Source organism: Euleptes europaea, chromosome 5, assembly GCF_029931775.1.
Source record: "Euleptes europaea isolate rEulEur1 chromosome 5, rEulEur1.hap1, whole genome shotgun sequence".
Taxonomy (NCBI): domain Eukaryota; kingdom Metazoa; phylum Chordata; class Lepidosauria; order Squamata; family Sphaerodactylidae; genus Euleptes; species Euleptes europaea.
The window spans coordinates 26197005-26215812 of record NC_079316.1 but is presented as its reverse complement, the minus strand read 5'-3'; the positions used below and the strand labels follow the sequence as shown (position 1 = coordinate 26215812).

The 18808-nt window shown below is 47.1% G+C and overlaps 1 protein-coding gene across 1 annotated transcript; it reads right to left on the bottom strand.

Annotated features, from left to right (window-relative positions):
• Positions 1-239: 239 nt before the first annotated feature.
• Positions 240-18402, bottom strand: RARRES1 (retinoic acid receptor responder 1). The gene is made up of 6 exons (XM_056850382.1): positions 18127-18402; positions 9262-9324; positions 7077-7215; positions 4928-5055; positions 1029-1091; positions 240-398 (listed from the first exon to the last, which is right to left on the bottom strand). The coding sequence occupies exons 1-6, from the start codon at positions 18400-18402 to the stop codon at positions 240-242; spliced, it is 828 nt and encodes a 275-aa protein (XP_056706360.1).
• Positions 18403-18808: the final 406 nt, after the last annotated feature.

Genomic DNA, 18808 nt, shown 5'->3' with positions numbered 1-18808 from the left:
TATATTAACTTTGCCTCATACAGAAAAACTCCTATATGCCAGAAACTTGGTGGCAAGTCCAGTAATCCCCCCCCCCCATATATATATTTTAATCTGCAGAAAGTGCTTTTAGGAAGATAATTTTTCTTTTAATGCCTACAGTGGGTCAGAAGTGACTTGCACACAAACTTCAAACACTCAGCAGTGATTTTCGCGGAAGAATAATCATGATGCAGTCGGAATGTTAATACAATTAATTATTAATTATTTCCTGACCCAAAAAAACCCTCAGTAGATCCAAATTCCGCTCCAGAGCCATCAGCGGATTCTGTAGAACCATCCTCTGAAGAGCAGTCGTATTTCACTTGCGCGGGCTGGCCAGGTCTCCAAACAATACGCATGTGGCAAGAAAGGGAAGCCTAGGGAAGAAAGTACAGGAAGTGTAAATCTGTTCCTATAATTCTTACTAGTACTTACAATCATTTTCTCAGTAGCACTTACAGCAACCCTGTAATGAAGGTTGGTATTACTGCATTGGACACCCAACAGTTGATTCCTGAGCAGAGATTAAATCAGTGCACCTAGAATGGTACTAGTCTCCTTAGGAATGCACTGTAAGTCTTCCTCAAGGGAAAAAGTTACTTCTGCTCAACCTGGGTGGGTGGGTGGTGGTATTTTTGCTGATTCCTCCCTCCCAAGGCACACCCCTATATTGCACCCCATTCAACAAGGACTCACACACATACACCCCAGACACATTTTTACGGAGCACAGACAGTGCAGGGAGGAAGATCCATTCTGAAGCGGAGCTCTGCTTGAGGTCCTTAATAAGAGCCAAGGTGCCATTCCCAGAGAGGGTAGATGAGATACTGAGGAATGGAGGTTTGCCTATAGTTCCCTCTGGACTTCTCTGCAGAGGTGAGATTGGATCCAGGAGCTTCCTGATTTGCGTATCCTTGCTAGGCTCGCTTCCAAAGTACTGTCAGGAATACCGCTGCTAGTCTTTATTTTGTAGGAGGAGCCACCTTAGCCAGTGGGGGTTCTCTTACCTCTGTGAACACATCGCTAAGCAGAACATTGTAGTCAAATTCAAGTGAATCGTCTTCTCTTTTCTGGGAGGAAAACAGAATGAAGGTGATCAATTAAAATTAAAATTGTGTTTTAAGATAGTGGTTCTGAAGTCCTAATTCATCTCAGAGGTTGAATTAGGTCAAATGCATTGGGTCACGTTATTTAACCAGTAACAGTAAACACTAAACAGTACCTTTATTGACATTAACAATAGGAAAACAACAAAGAAACAGCTAGATATAAAACTGAAAACAAAGAATTACACATTTCATCAATAATGACATTATAAAACCGTTAATTATGAGCCTCCCTCCTCCTTCAAAACCTTGGCCAAAAATTCAGCTACCTGGTTGGTAAATTCAGGACAATTATCAGCAAGTAAATAATCTATATCTCCAGTAGACACCGCATTAGTGAATTGGGGAAGCGAACCAATTAAACAAAACAAGCTGTATGAAAAGTGGACTATATAAGAGAATATGATGTATTGTGTCGGGTTCTTTACATTGACACCTACAGCATCTTGCTTCTCGTGGAATTCCCTTATATCTGCCATTAACAACAGCTGAAGGAAATATGTTAAATCTGGCCATCAAAAATGCTCTATGATGAGAGGGTATAATTAAGTAAAAAAAATTCTGAGCCATAGTTTGTGGAGAACAGATACCTTCTGCACCGGCTTTTATTGATTGGGAGTCAATGTCCCATATCCTTTTTTGAATTTTCCTAAATATATAGATTTCACTAGAGTTGGACAAGGAATCAAGATCGATCCCGAGTGATCCAATTTTATTTAGAATTAGTTGGGACCACTTGGAAACAAATGGGTCAGTATGTAAAACTGCAATCAGACTATTTGGGGGGCATCGAAAATAAAGGTGTAACCAGTATTTAATAACAGTAATCCAAGCACCAGATTCTATCACATTTAACCAGTAATTAATTTCATATTACACCTTCCTAGACATTCCACACTATTTCAATGCGACTGGCCTTTTTTGGGCCAAGGGCTGTCAGGAAGGATTGGGTGGGGATGTTTTCCTTCCGTTGTCGTCTGTGTATTCTTTCTTTCTCTACTTGACCCACCTTTATCCCCAGTGGGGACCCAAAGATTTCGATGTTCTCCTCTCCTCCACTTTATCCTCCCACCAACCCTGTGAGATGGGTCAGGCTGTGTGTGTGTGTGACTGGCCCAAAGGTTACCCAGCAACCTTACCTGGCAGAGCAGTGATTTGAACCTGGGTCTCCCAGATCCAAGTCCAACACTCTAACCACTACACTACACTGTCTCTCCCACCACCACCACACACATATTCCCTTGGGCCTTCAGCATTGCTTTGGCATGCTTTGGTGAGTGGCTTGCTTTTATCATGGTAGAATGCAGCGGGGGGGGGGTGGCTAATGGGAAGGGGTCGGAGGGCCATTTAGCCTGGGCTTAAAGTCTAAAATGGAGGCCTCCTTTGAATATCCATTAGTTTTAGGGGCATTTAATAAGCTTTGAAACTTGTCTCATTTTTATGCCTTATTTTGTTTCCATGTGTCATTTTTTTAATTGTAATGCCTTTAAAAACAATCACAACTGCAAGCTGAGAGCTGCCAATTAACATTTTGCTGCTCACCCATTGGTCCATTCATGGTGGCTTCAAGAGGTGTAGGGCACTGATTGATTGCGGGGGGGCTTTTTATTTCCCCCTTCCCCACTATTTCCTCTGTCCCTTCCCTGAAAGACCCCATAGACTCTCCCCTTTTCCCGCTTCCTTCTCTCCCACCCAACAGCCAACCTACCTTCATCTGCCCCTCTGTCTTTGCCCCCCCTCCCCCAGCAGCCTCTACCAAGGAAAACTCTGGCCCAGTTGTGCAGTGCCAGCTACTGGGCTAGGCCCAATTCAATGGTCGGGGACCCTCAAAGACTTATGGGGGGGCACCTCACTTTCCCCTGTATCCCCTTCCACACATTATTTCCCCTTTCCCTCCTCCTGGCAACCCCCATACCCTCTCCCCTTTCCCTGCTTCATTCTCTCCTCAGCCATTCCCCAACCTACCTTTTATCTGCTTCCCATCTTCAGCTATATTTATATAGCACTTTTCCACTGTGGGGACCTAAGCAGCTTACATCATTCTCCTCTCCTCCTTTTTATCCTCACCATGACACTGTGAGGCAGGTTAGGCTTGAATGTATGGGGGCCCAGCATCACCTCATGAGCTTCCATGGCAGACTGGTGATTTGGCCATCCTGGTCCCCCCTTACTTTCTTTTTCTCTCTCCCCACTATGTCTAATGTCACTCCTCTCTTTCTGCTCTACATCCCATCGTTCTCTTTCTTTCTTTCCGCCCCCACCCAGCATGATTTTTCTCTCTTTCTGCCCCCACCCCTTCAGTCTCTCTTTTTAGAAGAAGAAGAAGAGTTAGTTTTTGTATGCCGACTTTCTCTACCACTTAAGGAAGAATCAAACCGGCTTACAATCACCTTCCCATCCCCTCCCCACACCCTGTGAGGTAGGTGAGGCTGAGAGAGTGCAATTAGCCCAAGGTCACCTACTGTAGCTGGCTTCATGTGTAGGAGTGGGGAAACAAACCCGGTGAACCAGATCAGAGTCCACCACTCTTAACCACAACACCACGCTGGCTCTCTTTTACCCCATAACTCTCTTTCTGCTTCCCACCCCACCACTCTATTTTTCTGCATTAACAATGGCAGCAAGCCTGGCCGCCCAGTATCTTCGCTGCCACGGTGGTGGCTCACCTCCCCACCCCCAGCTTTGCCACCTCAGAGGCTCTGTCAGCTGCTCCCCCAGCCTTTTCAGCAGATTTTCTGGCCATCCCCCACCAACACCGGCAATCATGCTACAGCTCCTGGACACCCTCCACTAACAATACTGCCAGGCATGCCTCCTGGCTTCACCAGTGGGCCCACCACAGCTTCTCTCCCCCCCCCAACCTGCTGTCTCTGGGACCGCTACAGCTGCTTCCCCTCCAATGCTGCAGCTGTCTCTGGGGCTGCCGCAGCTCCCAACCACCCTCCTCCCCATCACTTCCTCCAGCAATGCTGATGCCTGTAGGAGGAGGAAGAGGAATGCACTGTCTGCATGTGCATGCGCAGGGAACACTTTAGTTTGGGGGGAGATTTAACCCATGTAATGTTTTTACAGTTTCCAGGTTTTTTCGGCAAACTTGGGGGGTCCCCATGTTTGGAGAAAAACCTCCTTTCTGTCAGCGTAAGCCTAATCCGTGGCTATCCGCAGATTGGTCCACACTTGAGAAACAGATAAATAGACGATGGTGATACATTCCCCTCCTAAGGCTCCCCTTGAAGGTCGCAGGACGATGGGCTGGCCAATATAATTTGATGTTTGTCTCACAGGAGGGTCAGACAGCAGGCCGCCTTTATGCACTACTACTAATCTTTTCTCTTAAAAAAAAAAGAACTAATATTTTTTCTGAAAAAAAGGACTAATCTTTTTTTTTTTAAAGTGCACCCAATTCTCAAGGAATACCAAAATAGTGATCATACGAGCACCTTGCTGAGAGGTCCTCTTTCTTCCTCTATCCTAAGACAAGTTACTAGCTTACAGGCACTCCTAGTTCAATCTCATACACAACTGGAAGTATAATCAAAGGGAAATACAGGGATTTGTTGTGGCAGGGGTGGACTACACACCAGTTACACGGATGACAACGGAAGGGGTATGTGGCTTGGAGCGGCTTGGGTGTACATCCAAGACCTGTTCAATCCTCCAGTGGCATTTCCAAGAGGTGCTGGTGAGAAAGAGTGCCTCAGGGGTCCAAACACCCGCCAGGGAAGTCAGACCACTGTGTCTCTTGTGACCATGACAGAGCCTTGCCAGTATTTCACATGAACAACTTCATGTTCACTTACCCACGGCTGCACATGCTTGATTAGGGTCAAAGTGTAAGCCAAGTCCTCAGTCGATGACTGCCACGCAATGAAGCTGCTGCCGTAATCACCCAAACTCCACAGGCGCTCCAAAGAGGGCTTTTTATCTCCTGCAAGAGACGGGGAAAGGCAATAGTTTAGAAAACAGGGATACTGAAATTGCGACAGAAAGTAGGAACCAGCAGCAGCGTAGAAACTTCCATTATGCATGCTCAAGGCCGTTGAGGCGGAAGCATGTCATTGAAGGCCATATGTACTACTTCACTCAAAGAGCAATTAAATAGCGGAATCCGATGCCAGTGGATGAAATGATAGCTTTAAAAGGGCGGATTGGACGGATTCATGACTACTAGCCATGATGACTAAAGTGAATCTCCATGGCCAGAAGCAAGTAAGTTTCTGAGTACCTGTGCTAGGAGGCAATATCAAAGGAAATGCCTCAATACCCTGGTTCCCATTGTGTGAAACAGGATACGGGACCAACACAATGCCTGGTCTGACTTACGGCAGGGCACTTTTTATGTTCTGATGAAGGAGGGGTTTTTAAAAGGGGGGTTTAGCAGTAAGGTAAAAATGGGTGAGGGTAACATTTTAAGAGTGGCACAGGCTTTGTGATAGTGCCAGCCAGCCACCACTGCTTGGGTGAAAAATTGGCTGAGCACATGGTTCAGCTTTGATGGAGAAGAACAAGCTGTGTTGGCTAGCTCCCGTATCATCACCAACCGCTCTTTTCTATCCCAACATCCCAGAGCAAATCTGAAAGTATTTTGATCTTTTTTGTTTGTTTGTTTTTCACTAAGGTGAAAGATGAATACATTTACAAACAAGCGCATATGTATGTCGCTATAACTTTTTTTTTAAAAAAAAGGTAACCCACCTGCCTGATCCCTGACACAGAGCTTAATTTACTGGTATGTATGTCTGTCATGCAGCTTGTGAGTAATTCGCTTAAAATCATGTTTCAGCCTTTAAGAAGGTTTATTAGGCACTGCACTGGGCTGCATCTGCATGCAGACCTCTTCAGAGAGGTGGACCAGACCTCTCCATGGGAAGAAGATGAGTGGAAAGTAGCCAGAATCTTATCCTACTATATATTATACACCTCCGCATCACTGTGAGCAGTGTGTCATGTGCATACCTGTGCTCAGTGCAGGAATATAAAGACACTCCCTAGATTCAAGGGGTGTCTTCACAGGCTGGTTTGTAAGGGGGGGAAAAACCCACCTTTTTAATTAACAGTTGTATAAAGGATGCATGAAGGAGTTAGTGGTAGGATCCAAATGTTCTACATGTGAAAGCCACTGCAAAAGACTGTTTTATACCCTGCACTAAAAGAGAAGATGACCGTCTACTCATGCCACACTTATTTACTTAATTTATATCCCAACTTTCTCTCCAGTGGGGACCCAAAGCTGTTTACATCGTTCTTCTCTCCTCTGTTTTAGCCTCACAACAACCCTGTGAGGTAGATTAGGCTAAGCGTGTGTGACTGCAACCAGCAAGCTTCCATGGCAGAGCAGGGCTTGGAACCTGGAGTCTTCTAGAGTCCAACACTTTAACCACTACACCACGTTTTGCCTAAATCTCTTGTGCAAGCATGAGAACTGCTGTAGAACCCACCCATTAGAACACTTCTGCATCCTCTTATTAAAATATTTATATTTGTACCATTTTCAAGCAATTGCAGAACACTTGGACACTTGGAGGAGCCAAGTGGCAGAGGGAGAGACATGGGAGGTGGTGATGAACCCATGTGAAGAACCTGTCTGATACTGAGTCAGACCATTGGTCTTTCCAGGTCACTGCTGTCTCGGGGCAACAGATTTCCAAGGTCTCGCCCGGAGGTCTTTCCCATCATCTGCTTTGTGATCCTTTTAATGGGAAATGTTGGGGATTGAACCTGGGACCTGCTGCATGCCAGGAAGATGCGCTAGCACTGAGCCATGGCCCTTTCTCTGGCTTGCTCCTGTGGGCACCTTCTACACCGGTGCCACAGCCCCCAAAATGCCAAGGTGGGCTGCAGGGGGCACTTCAGAGGGTAGCAGAAAAGAGTGAGCTGGTCCCAGGTCATGGCTATTTTCCTTCCATTCAGAGTTCCTTGGGTCCAACATGTGAGCTGACACAAATATACCTCTAAGACTGTGGTACAAGGCATAGTCTTGCTCCAGGTGCTGAGTTCTGTTTTGGTCGGGCGAGCAGAAAATTTCAACAAACGGGTGTGGCTTTTCCTTCTGGTAGAACACATAGGCGTAGCAAGGGCCCAGGTTTTCCTGAAAAGACAATGGTGAATTGTGCCTCTGAAACTTTATATCTGTGGTTAAACATTCCTACTCTGCCTTTTCTCTTGGCTCAAGGCAGAATACAAATAATAATTAAAACGTCACAAATTAAAAACAAACAACAAACCCCAAACACCTCACTCACTTCCCAAAAGATGATTGCTGCTCATAGCTCATAAAAAACCCCGCTGGAAATAGGGTTGCCAGGTCCCTCTTCGCCACCAGCGGGAGGTTTATGGGATGGGGCCTGAGGAGGACAGGGTTTGGGGAGGGGAGGGACTTCAATGCCATAGAGTCCAATTGCCAAAGCAGCCATTTTCTACAGGTGAACTGATCTCTATCGGCTGGAGATTAGTTGTAATAGCAGGAGATCCCCAGGTAGTACCTGGAGGTTGGCAACCCTACCTGGAAACAAGCAAGCAAGCCTTGCGGCCTCTCCTGAAAATCTCCAACGAGGGGCAGGCAGCCCTTAAGACCACAGAAGGGCCATTAAATTTATAATATACATAATACAATTAGGTTTTATTAGGTATTTTAGTATAAGGCTTATTTTATATATATACGGTATTCTACCATAACAGGAAAAGCCCCGTGGCGCAGTGGTAAGCTGCAGTCCAAGCTCTGCTCACGACCTGAGTTCGATCCCAACGGAAGGTGGTTTCAGGTAGCCAGCTCGAGGTTGACTCAGCCTTCCATCCTTCCGAGGTCGGTCAAATGAGTACCCAGCTTGCTGGGGGTAAAGGGAAGATGACTGGGGAAGGCACTGGCAAACTACCCCGTAAAACGAAGTCTGCCTAGGAAACGTCGGGATGTGACGTCACCCCATGGGTCAGGAATGACCCGGTGCTTGCACAGGGGACCTTTACCTTTACCATAACAGGCAATGCAATTTTTGTAATTTGCAAGTTCAAGAATGCATCCAGTTTTCCCCCTCCCTTTTTTTGTTGGCCTATATTTTATACTTTACATGTATAAATAGTTTTTTAGAACAACAGAAGGCTGGATGGCTGACTAGTGTCTTGTCTTAGCTTTGTATGAAGTAGAAGAAGAAGAGTTGGTTGTTTATGTGCCGACTTTCTCTACCACTTAAGGAAGAGTCAGACCAGCTTACAATCACCTTCCCTTCCCCTCCCCACAACAGAAACCCAGGTGGGGCTGAGAGAACTGCGACTAGCCCAGGGTCACCCAGCTGGCTTCATGTGTTGTTTATTTTGTAATATGTTGTGTTGAAAATAAGAATAAAAATGTTATTTAAAATAAAAAGAGCACAGCAAGCTCCATCAGGAAAAAAATATGTCAGGCAATCTTACCAACAGTCGAGTGAGCAGGATTCATTCTGCTCATTGCCAGGTGGCCCCGTGCGCATAAAAGGAGGGGGGAGGAATGAAGGGCAGCTTCCAGCTGTGTATAATCAAGGGGGGTCTCCAATCTTTTTAAGCCTGCATACACTCTGGGAATTTTGAGAAGGGGAATACCCCATTCTCCAAGTGCAAACCACGCTCCATTGCCGTCAGCCACTACCACAAATTGTCAGCAAAGGGGGGATGGGGGCTAATCACAAAGACCCCTTGGATTTTTATCCCCAAGATCCGTTAAACAATAAAGCACTAAAGGAGAGCAGACACTAGGGGAGGAGCCGTGGCTCAGTGGTAGAGCATCTGCTTGGCTTGCGGAAGCTCCCAGGTTCAATCCCCGGCATCTCCCATTAAAGGGGCTAGGAACATAGGTGATGTGAACGTCCCCTGCCTGAGACCCTGGAGAGCTGCTGCCGGTCTGAGTAGACAATACTGACTTTGATGGACCGAGGGTCTGATTCAGTATAAGGCAGCGTCATGTGTTCATGTGTTCAAGAAACGCATCAGCAGGTGCGGTGGAGCCCCTGACTGCCATGCCGGAGACTGCTGTGCTAAACTCTTGTTGGGCAGATCTTTTGTCAGTGGATGAGAAAAGGGAATCTTATAAACCAGAGGACAATGAAGGGATAGAACTCAGCCATCTAGGAAAGGCTGGGAAAGTCTTTTTATGTAGCACACTTACCCCAGTTTGGAGATCTTTCGTACCAAACACTATGATGTACTTGCGCCCAAGTCCTGGAATAACCTGGAAGAGAGACAGAATAGCTGTGTTTCAAAGTATGCTCTTTTTAAAACAAATGAACAAACCCAAAATATAAAACACTCTAAAATGTTAGCAACGCTTCGTCCTCAAATAATGTCTGCAAACTACCCTGAAAGCTCGGATGAAATTGTGTCAATAATTGTCGAAGGCTTTCACGGTCAGAGTTCATTGGTTCTTGTAGGTTATCCGGGCTGTGTAACCGTGGTCTTGGAATTTTCTTTCCTGACGTTTCGCCAGCAACAGATGCCTGCCACAGTTGCTGGCGAAACGTCAGGAAAGAAAATTCCAAGACCACGGTTACACAGCCCGGATAACCTACAAGAACCAATGTGTCAATAATTGTTAACAAATACCCCACGAGACAGGCCAGTATTGTAACTTTTGTCAGATGGGGAACCGCGGCAGGAATAAATAGCAGCTTCCTGACAGGTCAAGCTATGTGGGACTGCAAGAGAACCTTGGCTGGATTTTAAAAGGCAAAAACCAGCCACATGGGGCCCTACCCAGACTGAGGGCACGGTGTGGCGAGGAGACAGCAGAGAGGTCAGCCCCTTCCTCCCTGCACCACTTTTTCCGATCTAGTTCACAAAAACTGCAGTTTTCAAGGGAGAAAAATGCGTGGGAGACTCCAGACACTGACCTACCATTGTCTTGCCTGTACCATAACCCTCGATGCAGATTGCACATAGAGCTCCCTTCTGTATTCAGTAGATGGATGCAGTGTAGGGTTGCCAGATGCGGGTTGGGAAATACCTGGAGATTTCTGGGGCGGAGCCTGAGGAGAGGCAGGGTTTGGGGAGGGGAGGGGCTTCAATGCCATAAAGTCAAATTGCCAAAGTGGCCATTTTTTCTCCAGGTGAACTGATCTCTATCAGCTGGAGATCAGTTGTAATAGCAGGAGATCTCCAGCTAGTACCTGGAGATTGGCAACCCTAATAGTGGGAGATCTCTGGCTAGTACCTGGAGGTTGGTAACCCTAATGCAGTGCGCTCATTGACTTGGGCTATTAGGCATTTAATATGTACTCTGTATATATAGAGAACTTTACACCGCTGACATGTCAGCTACCACTTGGGGGAGGGAAGTGTTACCTGCTCACCATCCAGCAAATGATTCACAGAAGCAGGTCTTTCCAGATAGATTTTCTTTAAAAAATCTCTCTAGCCTTGCTCAAAATTCTCTTGTGCTCCTGCCACCTTGTTATAAAACCCAGTCTACACCTCTTCAAGGTTGCCAGATGATATCCAGCCGCATACATCTTGCGTTATTAAGTGCAGCAGTTTGAAATGAAACTTCCAGCGCGCACAGAATATTTTAGGACTTTTCCGAGTTCTATTTTCATTTAATGTTTCCCATTTTCAAGAGGCAAATACACAGCCATTTCCAAACAGCTCCAGACTGCAATTCTGAACGCTTTTGGGCAGGTGACCAGAGGCAAAAGCTAGCTGTGAAATTACCTTTGGGGGTTTCCAGCTCCCAAACCACAGCTGTACGTTAACATTTTAAAATTGCAGTTACTACCAGATCCCATGTTATGCCTTCTTAATTTTGTTAAAAATATGCCTGCTACAAATATAAACCAGCACCTCAGAAAAAATAATATCTGCAAAACACTGGAAGGTAAAAGTAAGATAAAAACAGAGTAGCTCAGGAAGTTGAGTTTAGTATGGTAAAATTAACAGCATTAAAAAACCCACAAAACCTAGGAATGGATCTAAGCTTGGGCAGGGAAGTGAAGGCCGCAAAGCAGGATTTTCTCCAAATCCCCCTTCCTGATGCAGCTCACTACCCCCCCCCCTCTGCAGTGTGAGAGAGGAATCAGCTAAACTGCAGCGTGAGAGAGGAGGGTGCTGAGTTGTTTTTTGTTGCCCCAGAAAGTCGGACCACAGCCAACGGGTTGAAATTAAATCAAAAGAGTTTCCATCTAGACATTAGGAAGAATTTTCTAACAGTTAGAGCGGTTCCTCAGTGGAACAGGCTTCCTCGGGAGGTGGTAAGTGCTCCTTCTTTGTTAGCAGTTCTATCCAAAGCAGTAGAACTTCTATCATTGCTAAGATTCTCCTAACCCTTCAACAACACTTAAACTAAAAATGAAATAATATAAATAAGATTAGCATGGCCCCACTCCACCACAAGGGGGCCACACAAATTTGTGAATGGTTCCATATCCCCCCCCCCCCAGTAAAACACGATGAGCTCTGATTAAAACAGTGGTTCCCAACCTTTTTTTGACCAGGGACCACTAGGACTTTTTTGTTCGGTGCAGGGACCCCAAGGTTCAAAATAAAAATTCCGAGACTTTGAAAATAAACTTTAATCATAACTGTTAGTTAAACATTAAACTTAGAATAATATTTGAATATTTTTTAATAGAGAACTTTTAATTGAAAATATTAATTTATTATGGGTTTATAAGTTTGTTTCGCGGACCTTAATTTAGTTCTCGCGGACCCCTGGGGGTCCGTGGACCCCCGGTTGGGAACCAATGGGTTAAAAGAAAAGAAAAGAAAAGAAAGTGTGGAAGGAGTGTTGGACTAGAACCTAGGTTCGAATTCCCATTCACCCATGAAGCCTGGCGTGTGACGGGTCAGTCACTCTCTTTCAGCCTAGCCTACCTCATAGTATTGTGGTGAGGATAAAATGGATAAAGGAAGAAGCATAATCTTGCACTCAGCTCCTTGGACTAAGGACAGACTAAAATATAGACTAATATGCTTTCGCTTCTTGATATGACAAAATCACTAGAACTCGTTAGCCCCTCTCCACATTAAAAGTCTTCTAAGGGCCTTTAAGAGCACGAACTTTTAAAACATCCAGAAGGGAGAATTCATTTTTACTGGTCCATCTTGAGGGTGAGAGGACAACAAACTTGAGATAATCAAGAAAGGATTCCTAGGATCCTCTCCAGGCAGACTGATGGGGTCCTTACCCAACCTAGTTGCATAGCAACAGTTACAGAGGTTTTGGTGCCAAAATAATTTCGTTATCTTGTGTTCAGTAACAAATCTAGCAAACTAAGTCAGGGGATCTCCCAGAAATAAATCAGCATGGTAAAATGAGAACCAGTGTGGTTTAGTGGTTAAGGTGTTGGACTAAGATCTGGGAAGCCTGGGTTCAAATCCCCACTTTGCCATGAAAACTTGCTGGGTGACCTTAGGCGAGTTACAGACTCTCAGCCCTCCTGACCCTGGCAAGTATTTGGATGGGAGATCTCCAAGGAATACCTGGGTTGTGACGCGGAGGCAGGCAATGGTTGTGGCGGAGAAGGAGTTGGTTTTTATATGCCAACTTTCTCTACCACTTAAGAAAGAATCAAACCTTCCCTTCCCCTAGGGTTGCCAGGTGCCCACTGGTGGCGGGCCAACCCCTGGCAATTGATCCCTCTGCCCGCCAACCACCTGAGATTCGGCGGGCAAACGTGCATGCATACCGCGCATGTCACTTTTGGTTTAGAACCGGAAGTTCCACCTTGCGAGGGGCCTTATACCTCTTAGTTTGAGTGGTAAAGGGCCGCTTTACCACTCAAACGAAGAGGTATAAGGCCCCTTGCGAGGCGGCACTTCCGGTTCTAAACCGGAAGTGACGCATGTGCGTCGGCACGCGCACGCACTTAAACTAAAAAGCCTCCTGCCGGAGGAGAAGAGGGACCTGGCAACCCTACCTTCCCCACAACAGGCACCCTGTGAGGTAGGTGAGGCTGAGAGAGTGTGACTAGCCCAAGGTCAGCCAGCTGGCTTCATGTGTAGGAGTGGGGAAACAAATCCAGTTCACCAGATTAGCATCTGCAGCTCATGTGGAGAAGTGGGGAATCAAACCCGGTTCTCCAGATCAGAGTCCACCGCTCCAAACCACCGATCTTAATCACTACACCAGTTTGGCTCATTTCCCCACAATGGATATACCAACTTTGAGAATGTGATCTTGATCCAGTGAATAATCAATTGAGCTTTGCACAGTCCTCTTACTGTTTTCTAAAGGATTACGTGGAAAAATCCACAGCCCAGAAAAGAATATCCTTAAATTAATAGACTACTCCTTTCCCAAAAGAGTGCTGCTTATGGTTGTAACTAGGAAAGGCTTGGGAGGCATGACTTGGCAAAGCTACCCACGCCAAGCTTTCCCATGCCAACCAGATTTAAAGGGCACAGGAACCCCCCCCCTAACTGGCAACTATTTCTATTAGGCTGGCATCGAAGAAGCAGCTGGCACTGAAAAGGCTCCTTAAACACATGGAGGATTGATCCTTTCCCTCATTTCTTCCCAAGCGGTGGGCTTTTCCTTCGAAGAACAGCTTCAGAGCAAACTGCATCCAAAACACAATTTTGATGAGGTCCAAAGGATGAAAATTGTTAAAAACCACTTTCCTTCTGGCCAGTCAGCTGACCAGTTTTTATAAAACATTACAGAGACTGCTCAGCCTTATCCTTTTTTCTCCACTCCACAAGCACCTTAATGAAAAAAATAACTAACCCCAGGCTTTTTGCCACTGGCGCATGTACTCTTCTCCCCAACCCCAAGTACAACAGAATAAAATACAGAAGTGAATGGTGGAGATTATAGCCTGAAGCAGATTGCAGGATACCAACAGGCAGCTTCCTCGGTACCCTGCTTGGGCTAGGCTAGGTTTGCAGGGTCATCTTTGAAGATTCAGTAAATGAGGCTGAAGAGGAAGGAAAAGGGAAGTGTTACCACTGAAGTCCAACTGCAGAGATTGTACATGGTGGCTATGCTCAAGATCCAAAGTGACCAGCCTCGCCTTTCATTAGCCTTCTGGGAGAGCATCATCAGTTCCCTGGATATGCTTCACAGTTGGCTACAATAGCAATCACAGCAGTTGCCAGAACAGGTTTTGATAACATCTAACAGGTATTCAAAAGAAGAAGAGTTGGTTTTTATATCCTGCTCTTCTCTACCTTTAAGGAGTCTCAAAGTGACTTACAATCACCTTCCCTTCCTCTCCCCACAACAGACACCTTGTGAAGTAGGTAAGGCTGAGAGAGCTCGAAGAGAACTGTGACTAGCCCAAGGTCATCCAGCTGGCTTCATGTGGAGGAGTGGGGAATGAAACCCGGTTCTCCAGATTAGAGTCCTCTACTCATGTGGAGGAGCAGGGAATGAAACCCGGTTCCCCTGGTTAGAGTTTGCCACTCCTAACCACTACACCACACTGGCTCTTCTGCAAATGTGCATCAGACTAGACTCAGGGTTCAAATCCCCACTCCTACACATGAAGCCAGCAGGGTGACCTTGGGCTAGTCACAGTTCTATTAGAGGTCTCTCATCCCCACCTACTTCACAGGGTGTCTGTTGTGGGGAAGGGAAGGTTTGATTCTTCCTTAAGTGGTAGAGAAAGTCGCATATAAAAACCAACTCTTCTTCTGTGTGTGTGTGTGTGTGTGTGTAAAGCGCTGTCAAGTCGCAGCCAACTTATGGCGACCCCTTATGGGGTTTTCAAGGCAAGAGACTAACAGAGGTGGTTTGCCAGTGCCTTTCTCTGCATAGCAACCCTGGTATTCCTTGGTGGTCTCCCATCCAAATACTAACCAGGGCTGACCCTGCTTAGCTTCTGAGATCTGACAAAATCAGGCTAGCCTGGGCCATCCAGGTTGCCTTCTTCTTCTACCAAGCCACAATATTATTATTTTCATGCAGTCATAATTGGAAGAGGTTAGCACAATAGAGGGGTGCGACAGCATCTCAAAATCCATGACAACTAAGGAGGTCTTCTGCCACTTTAACTCCATCTGAAGGCGGAAGGTTTTCTGCCCATTTCTTGCCATCCTGAAGCAAGCTTCTTGACTTTTGGGACGTCTTGGTCATATATTGCTGGCTGGAGGGCTAACCTACTCATCAAAGTTAACTACATTCACGGCTTGAGGCAAACTAATTTCCTTTTCTGAAGACTGTATGGGGTAGCAGGGGGACCAGATTGGCAACTGAAAAACAGCTCCAACAACCATATGCAGTCCGGCTATATAGATTGACTGCTTGCCTCTGGGCCAAGTTTTGAATCCTGGGGCTTGAGGATTTGAGCTTCTGAGGAAATGGTTGTTTCACCATATTGCCAAATCGATATTTCATAACCACACACCCGATTTTACTAGGAATTGGGCATGGCCAACTCAGCATTCATGAAGCAATCGAACTCATTGCCTGAGCTCAGAAGACAGGCAGTGCAAAAATGAACCACACGCCAGCCATTTCCGTCATAAAAATCAGGGGCCCCTACGTAGCTGCTCCTGCGGAAGTCACAGTACACTGATTCATCTTCAGAACTGGATCTTAAGAATGGTACAGGCTTAACGGAAGCATATGCAATCTTCCACTCACATTACACAATAAAATTTTTTCCCCAATAACTGCATTTCTTCCTCTGAAAAATTATTACAGCGTGCCCGCTTTCAGGCTTCTCTTCTGTGTTTTCAAAATAAAGCTTGAGGAAAGGAGACCTCTATATTCCTCAAGAGAAAAAGTAACTTGTTTGGATTAAGCAGCTAAAATGCTTTTTGCTAAGAGTTACCCACTGTGCACAGAGGCGTCCACTGAGCTCTGCAAATAAAACCGTAGCTGCTTCAACTCCGACAAAAAGGGGTTCAGAATATTTCGCTGACGAGCGGGACATCTGGATACAGCATCCTGCATGGAGACCCCTATACTCTCGCACTAGCATTTCGCTTCCTGCCTTGTAAATGGTTCGCAAGTGTTTTCAAGACATTCTTTGGGAATCTTGCATTGTTCTCAATGGCCATTTATGCATGGGAGGTATATTGTTGAGTTTTCAAATTTCAACTCCTTTATTGTTGAGTTTTGATGATTTGGATGGGGAAAATGTGAATCTAAAGAGAGGCAAATCCAAGGCAAAGCGTCCCATGCATAAATGGCCAATGAGTCCAGAGATTACGGAGGGATACAGTGGGAGGGGGAAAGAAGGGGGAGAGTTACAGGCAAACTCTCGAATCTATGCGCCCAGTCGTTCCTTCCCCACTGCAAAATTGCTTTCACTTTTGCAATAGCGAAACAGTAAGTTGGTGTTGGGAGTCACTTGCCTACTATTAATACTCTTCTTGGCTGTTCCAGTCTAAGCAAAGGCGTAATCCAGCCATCCACAATTTGATTCGGAGCAGCAAAACTGAGGAAATGAGGTTTCTGGAACTCTCACCCCCTAAAACAGCTCGAGGGTCTATATTATACAGCCAGCTGGTAAGAATTTTACCACCCTTCCGGTGCAAATAGGCGTGGTAAAAATGCTTGAATTATGCAGCCGGGGAGTAAGGATACTCGTAACAAAATCAGAAGCCCCTTTACAACCTTCGCACTTGAAACGAGCTACAAAGGCTCAGTTTCGCATACGCACGCACAAACCCACAACTGCTTTCTACAAAACAGCAGTTAAGGGGGAGCATCCAAAAGGCCGGGAGCTGGGCGATTATGCCCCCTGTAATTTGAGGATTGGGTCATTTGAGGATCTGTATGGCTCTTCGTCACTCCAAAACGACAAATTATCACACTGAGGAGCCGTACAGGGCTGGGTGTACCCATAACGCATTGGGTCCCGAAGGCCTTCTGCCAAAGGTTTCTATGCCTTTTAGAAGGGAAATCAGAAATGTAGAAGGTGAAGCTTTGCCTGACAGAGTCTGAGCGACATGACAGTGACTGTCATACTGATACAGTGGTCCTGTGGGGGTGGCAACTGACTCTAAGAAAGACAACCACTGGAATAGAAAGGGTGCACATATGACGGGGGGTAGTTCCCTAGGTTTCCAGAGATGCCCCCCTCACTTTGACCTTCCCAGGACTCAAACCTGTTCCATTGCCGCCAACCAAGCATTTGCCTCTCCACTGGTCCCCTGGGGGCCCTTGGGCATGTCCGGTTCGCTCAGCCAAACCAACCTTACAGGAGTAGAAAAGGGCAAGAGTCCAATAGCCCCTTAAAGACTACCAAAAATATTTTCTGGTAGGGTATGAGCTGTTGTGAGCCACAGCGTGAGCCACAACGTGAGCTGTGGAAAAAGGCAAGAGTCCAGTAGCACCTTAAAGACTACCAAAAATATTTTCTGGTAGGGTATGAGCTGTTGTGAGCCACAGCGTGAGCCACAACGTGAGCTGTGGAAAAAGGCAAGAGTCCAGTAGCACCTTAAAGACTACCAAAAATATTTTCTGGTAGGGTATGAGCTGTTGTGAGCCACAGCGTGAGCCACAACGTGAGCTGTGGAAAAAGGCAAGAGTCCAGTAGCACCTTAAAGACTACCAAAAATATTTTCTGGTAGGGTATGAGCTGTTGTGAGCCACAGCGTGAGCCACAACGTGAGCTGTAGAAAAAGGCAAGAGTCCAGTAGCACCTTAAAGACTACCAAAAATATTTTCTGGTAGGGTATGAGCTGTCGTGAGCCACAGCTCACGCTGTGGCTCACGACAGCTCATACCCTACCAGAAAATATTTTTGGTAGTCTTTAAGGTGCTACTGGACTCTTGCCTTTTTCTACTACTGCAGACAGACTAACTACTGCAGACAGACTAAAGCTCATACCCTACCAGAAAATATTGCTGTTAGTCTTTAAGGTGCTCCTGGACTCCTGCCCTTTCCCACTACTGCAGAAGGACTAACACGGCTACCCACTGCGAACAACCTGACAGGGTTGTTGTGCGCGTCAAACACCGGGAAAGAAGCGGGGAAACCTTCCCCCCTGGCCAGAGACATGCTTCCAGGGGATGGCGTCTTTGGTTTTTCGTTGTTTTAAAAACGACCCCCGCGGCAGGAAAGGCCGCTGGCCCCCCCGTCCTTACCTTGAGGGAGGCCTTCTTGACATGCCCCGGCGCCCGCAGCGCGCTGGGCGAGCCCCGCTGGAAGTTGTAGTAGTGGACGGCCGTCTGGGCGACCCTGCGGGCGGCCGGGCTGGAGGCGGCCAGCGCGAGGCCGGCGCCCGGCTGCCGGGGCGTCCGGAGCGCCAGGGGCGGGGGGCGCGCGACGGCCGGAGCCGGCCAGAAGGCCAGCAGCAGCAGCAGCAGCGGCGCCAGGAGGAGCAGGTGGGGCCGGCCGCGGGGCGCTTGCAGCGTTGGCATCCTGCGCAAAGGGAGGTCAGCTCGGGAGCGGGCGCGAGGCGAGGCAAGGGACTGAGCCGCAGCTGCTGCAGCCGGCCGCCTAAGTGCAAAGACGCCGGGGCTGGCCCCAGGCCGCCAGACCCTCCCTCACACCCCCCTTCCTTCCTTCCTCCCTCCCTCCCTCCGGGCAGGGTCCCAGCCCCAGCCAGAAAAGGCTCCTTTCTCGGCAGCGCCCACGCCCTCCCTTCCTTCCCCTTTCCCGCGCTGGCCGCCCGCGGTGACCCGGGTCCGGCGGCCCCGCTGACCCCCGGGGGGCTCCGAGGGACATCCAGCCCCCTCCCCACCCCGCGCTCGTTCTCCTCCAAAAGATAATTCACAGTGGGTGGCCGTGTTAGTCTGTCTGCAGTAGTCAAAAAGGGCAAGAGTC